Here is a 5,216-nt window from a genome sequence, read left to right as displayed (position 1 = left end):
CATGCTGCCGGCGCTCGGGTGTAGTTGGTGGAGAACTGGTTGGTGAAGGCCGGGGCGGGGCGGGGCGGGTCCCTCTGGCTGGCGGGCTCTAGGCCCCAACAACAACATGCTACGCGCACAGAGAGCGCACCGCCACGCCACGCCACGCCACGCCACGCGCGCGCTCACGGGGGGTTACTCACTTGCGGCGACAACAAATAATTTTGCAACTCATACAGCCACCCAACCAACCCACGCGGGCGGCTGCAGGCCTGTGGACCCATTTAAGCATGAAGCCCTAGAAATCAGAGGCAGAGATGGGCCCCGGGCGGCGGCGATGCAAGCGCGCGGGCACAACAAAACAGAGCGCCCCGCCGCGCGCCGCCACGCCCCGCAAGGCTCCTTTTGTTGTTAGATTGCCCAGCCCATGATTTGCACTCACGTTCGGTTATTACGATAGTGCGCAACAGCAAGAACAATCAAACGAGGAATTTAAATGCCGTGTAAAAAAGATAGTTTTGTCTTACACTTGTGTTTAACCCCCAACGGTTCAGATTGCACACACGCGAAGACACTCGAGACCCCGAACTTACATCGTTCGGAGTTTCCTCCCTTTCCTCTAACAAACTGCCCGCAGTCGAGTCGGACCGTTTTCCCATACCCCATGATCGATCGGGTCGAGCTCTCCGGCTGCGCTCGATAGTCATTACCGCGTCAGCTGCAAGCGGAGGACATCGAGGGCGCTCGCGCGCCGTGCAGAGCGCCGCCGAGGAAACATGCGGCTCCGTAGTCAGGAAGAGGGTAAAAGTAGTGCGAGGTCGCTGGCCAGGCTGCCCATGCAGGGGTCACACACGCACGGGACGCGGCCCCGCCCCCGCGGCCCCGTCCCCGCGGCCCCGCCCCCGCGCTGCCCCCGCCCTGGTGGTGCGCGCGCACATACTGTACTTCCGCGCCCCGCACACCTGCAGCAGGCCGCCGCGGCGCACACGACGACGACCGCGTCAAGCAAGCTCAACGACGTGACCTTATAGAGGGGCTTAGTCTAAACAACACACCTCCACACGACCGTGTTCTAGCGGATACTTAACCGCACGGTTGCACCCTTGTGGTGCACCCCATACCGATCTGATACGGCGGCACGTCGAATGTCATTACCGCCCGCTACACGCGGTGATTTGGCACCGGCCGCCGCCGCGCCACGCCGCGCCTGCTCGACTTGGCACCCATCGCACAACACTCACTTGTTTTTTTGTTCCTCTGTCTCTCTCTCCCTCTCTGGATAGAGCCGCGTCGTCGTGCTCCTGCGTGTCCGTTGACCCGCGTCGTGGAGCAGCGCAGGGCCGCGCGTGGCGCAGCGCAAAGGCGCAAGGTATGGAGATCACCTCGAGCGCGAGCCCGGCAGCCGGAGGGCGGGGGGCGGCGGCGGCGGAGGGGGCGCCGTCAACAATCCGACATGGGTCATAAAGAACGCCGTACCGAGACACCAAACACGCAGTCAATTAAAATCACCGGTCATCACATCGCAAAGCGGGCGGGCGCGGCCTAGGCAAGCGGGGGCAAGGGGAAGGAGGGGCGGCGGGGGCAGAGGGGTTATAGGGGCGGGGCAGAGGGGGCAGGCCGCGGCCGCGGGGGCGCGGGGCGTGGTGCAGCCGGGCGGGGCGGGGCGAAGTGCAGTGCCGGTGCAGTGTCTGCAGGGAGAGAGGGGTGCAGTGCGCTGCAGTGCGGCTGCAGTGTGCACTGCATGTATATAAGCGCAGCGCACGCACCCAGCGGCACTGTCCTGTGCTCCGACCAGCTCACACCAACACCTCACCATGTACAAGATCGTAAGTACCGCGGCCGACAGGCCGACAGTCGTCGCATAGCTGCAGCGCGACCGCGAGGCGCTGGACAAGAAGTAGTGGCCCTTCGTAGACTCGGCCTTTTACTCGTATTAGCTCGCCACCGGTAAAACAACCCTCAAGCTTCCCATACTAATAGAGCAGGGTGTGCTGATGGCCCCCTACTTTTTAAATGTTGTTCTGTTCTGCAATCTGTGAGCGAGTTGCTTAACTCGCTCGAATAATCCGTAATGTTCCATGCTGAACGACGGCAAGCCCACCCGCGCACATGCGACCGCATAATGTTCACGAAATCTCTTTGTAACGATTACTGGACATGTGGCCCACCCTATACAGAAGGGTGGTCCACGCAGACTCCGGAGAATGTCTTATTCATGCTGCATCGCAAGCAGGCCTGTGTGCGCGTTCACTAGACCTGACATCTCTTAACCCTCGGCGTTGTGCGTCCTGGATAGCGGTGTCGGGTGTCGTGTCATTGAGCAGAGGCAAAAGCGCAAAACGCAAAGTCAAAGCAGCCGATTCGGTACGATGCAAAGCCGATGTGGTCGCGAGGGGTCCTCCACTCTCCAAGTGGGTGTACAACGAGTTGCGTGGGTATCCGCGAGTATTCGAGAGTATGAGCGAGTATCCGCGAGTTTATGCGAGTAATGGCGAGTATCCGCGAGTATTAGGCGAGTATTTGTCGTTTTTTTCGCGAGTTTTCGCGAATTTTTCGCGAGTTGTCGCGAGTTGCCGCGAGTACCTTGCGAGTATTTTTCCTCGTGTACAACGAGTTGACGAGTGGGGGACCCCTCGTGTGGTCGTCAAAGGTCGCCGTTTGTCGCTGCCCCCGGATTACTTACGACAAACTATTATCCGCTCCGAACGGCCCTCGACCGAGTATTTCAATAAGGCGAGAACTTGGCCGCGCGCGCAGTGCTGGCCAGTGTGTTCTCCCTCCCAGGGATAGAAAAGTTACTTTTAAAAATGTAACTAGTTACAGTTGCAGTTAGTTTTCCCAAAAATGTAACTAGTTTCAGTTACAGTTACTTTTTCTTAAAGATTGCCGTTACAGTTACAGTTACATTTTTTTCGCCAAAAATTGTAACTAGTTACAGTTATCCCGGTAGTTTTTGAGTTAAATTGGTCGTTGTTTTCTATAAATTATTTTGTAATGGAAAAATTGTTTGCAAGGTAGGCGATTACGCATTATTTAAAGTCCGCAAAACTCTGCTTTCCTCGTCGTCTAGCGAGGGTCAGAAGGGGCTAGCGGTGGACGGGTGCGGGCGGGTAGGGGTAAGGGGAAGGATAGGGGGCATCCTTGTTTTTGTGCAGCAGGTACAGAGTGTTGCGACTATTGCCGGACAAGCGGGCGGCTAACCCAAGGTCGCCAAGGCCGGGCGAATGTGAACCGTGACAAATGCGGCCGAGCGTCTCGAAGACCGCTCTGTTGAAACGGATATACGTATAATTGACATGCAGTAAATAAAAGGGTCTTCCTCCTCGACCTCGCCGCCTTCCTTGCACAGGCCTGCCCAGACCCCAGATGAGCCGAAACAATACCGTCTTTCCAGCTCCTTTTCCTTCATTCCTCTGAATGCCGCGCTAGCCGCAGACTCCAGATAGCACATTGCAACAGAATGTGGATAAACAGAAAAGAAATCTCATACTTTTGAAAAGTTCTACTGGGCAAAAATAACTGTAACTGATATTAGTTACAGTTACAGAAAAACTGATATTAGTTACAGTTACAGAAAAAAATGTAACTAGTTACAGCTACAGTTATTTAGTTTGAAAATGAAACTAGTTACAGTTTCAGTTGCTGCAAATTGTAACTAGTTACAGTTACAGAAACTAGTTTAGTTAAATTTTTCTCATCCCTGCTCCCTCCTCCCTCCTTATCCATTACGACTGGCTCGACGAATGGTTATCGGTGACGCCGCCGAGCCGCTGCGTCCAGAGCCACTTATTGAACGCGAAAAAAAAGGTGTGTGGCTGAGCAGCAGCAGGCAAGGCCGACCCTCCTCGCAGCAACGGGGTGGAGGCAGAGCAAGCGCATGCATGTGTTGTCTTACTCCGAGCCGCGCGCACATCGGTTAGAGTAATAATGTTTGATCGTGAAAGCGCTGCTGCTCAAGTCGAAAGGATAGATCACTTGACCTGCCGGAGGAGGAGGTCGGGACCTTTGCCCGAGCCTTCGCCTCCCGATGAGAACGTGACTGACTTGTTTTATGGCTTTAAGGCGATGGATGGAGCTATTATTGGAAGCTAGGCCTCAACTTGGTGTATTCACGTCCCCTGCTCACGCCTGCTCATGTTAGTCGCCGTGTGTGTCCGCGTGTATTGACGTCTCTGCATTGATTGCCAGGTCATCTTCGCCGTCGTCGTGGCCGCCGCCTCCGCCGCGCCCGGTTACCTGGGCGGTGGCCTGGCTTACGGTGGTCTTGGACACGGCGTGGCCCTCGCGCCCGCTCCCATCGCCGTGGCGCACGCCCCCATCGCCGTGGCGCACGCTCCCGTGGCCACCTCCTACGCCAACTCCAACCTCATCTCCAGGACCATCGGCGTCCGCACCATCGCCGCCCACGCCCCCGTCATCGCCGCCCCGGTCCACACCTCCGTCGTCGCCGCCCCCGTCGCCGTCGGTTACGGACACGGCGGACTCGCCCTCGGCGGTCTGGGCTACGGCGGTCATTATTAGACGCGAAAACAAAACAAAAAAAAAGACGAAAACAAAATCACCACACCGTCATCTCTTGTATTTATTGCACGCCCAGTGAGTGTTGTCATGTGTGAGAGTCGAGTAACAACTATAGCGAGTGACTGAAATAAATCGGAGACGATTCAGCCGAGTGTCGAGTTTTTTGCTCTTTTCCCTCCCGCTAATTGGCAGGGCCACCGCGCAACTCCCGGTTCGGCCCGGCCCGGCCCCGCCCGGCCCCGCCAGATCTGACCTTCCAGCAAGCAGATCAGGCAGTGCACTGCTCATAGTCAAGTGCGGCCCCTCGTTACGCCCTGGACCCGGGTCCAATAAGCCCCGGGACAGGTGCCGCTGCTGGACAACCCGTATGGCGGCGCGGACACTGAGAACATTGATAACTTGCTGGAGCCGCTCGGGCTGCTGGAGGGAGCAGGGGCAGGGGCCCCCGCCCTTGCCCGGCCGGGCGGGTGGGCGCGCGCGTGGAGCTGGAGCTCTTCTGGAGCTCTCTGGAGCTTGGCTGAGCTGCTCGAGCCACGCGTGCGGAAGGAGCCGACTTTATTGTCTTATCGGCTAATGGCCGCTTAATAAAATAGAACACGCCTCTTTAAAAAAAAAACAAAAAACAACAACTTCGGAGCCGTAGATGAAAGAACAAAACTATTCTTACGAGCTGAGTGACGCGCTGAGAAAAACCTATTCTTGGAGAATTAAGGTAG

At 56.8% G+C, this 5,216-nt stretch overlaps 1 protein-coding gene across 1 annotated transcript; it reads left to right on the top strand.

Annotated features, from left to right (window-relative positions):
• Nucleotides 1-1,666: 1,666 nt before the first annotated feature.
• On the top strand, nucleotides 1,667-4,646 carry LOC113207997 (cuticle protein 70, isoforms A and B-like). The gene is made up of 2 exons (XM_026424844.2): nucleotides 1,667-1,805; nucleotides 4,168-4,646. Exons 1-2 carry the CDS (start codon nucleotides 1,794-1,796, stop codon nucleotides 4,498-4,500), a joined length of 345 nt encoding a protein of 114 aa, XP_026280629.1. The 5' UTR covers nucleotides 1,667-1,793; the 3' UTR covers nucleotides 4,501-4,646.
• Nucleotides 4,647-5,216: the final 570 nt, after the last annotated feature.

Source organism: Frankliniella occidentalis, unplaced genomic scaffold, assembly GCF_000697945.3.
Source record: "Frankliniella occidentalis isolate FOCC.00 unplaced genomic scaffold, Focc_3.1 Scaffold169, whole genome shotgun sequence".
NCBI lineage: Eukaryota > Metazoa > Arthropoda > Insecta > Thysanoptera > Thripidae > Frankliniella > Frankliniella occidentalis.
The sequence above is the reverse complement of the archived record's forward strand: the minus strand, read 5'-3'. Positions and strand labels throughout refer to the sequence as shown.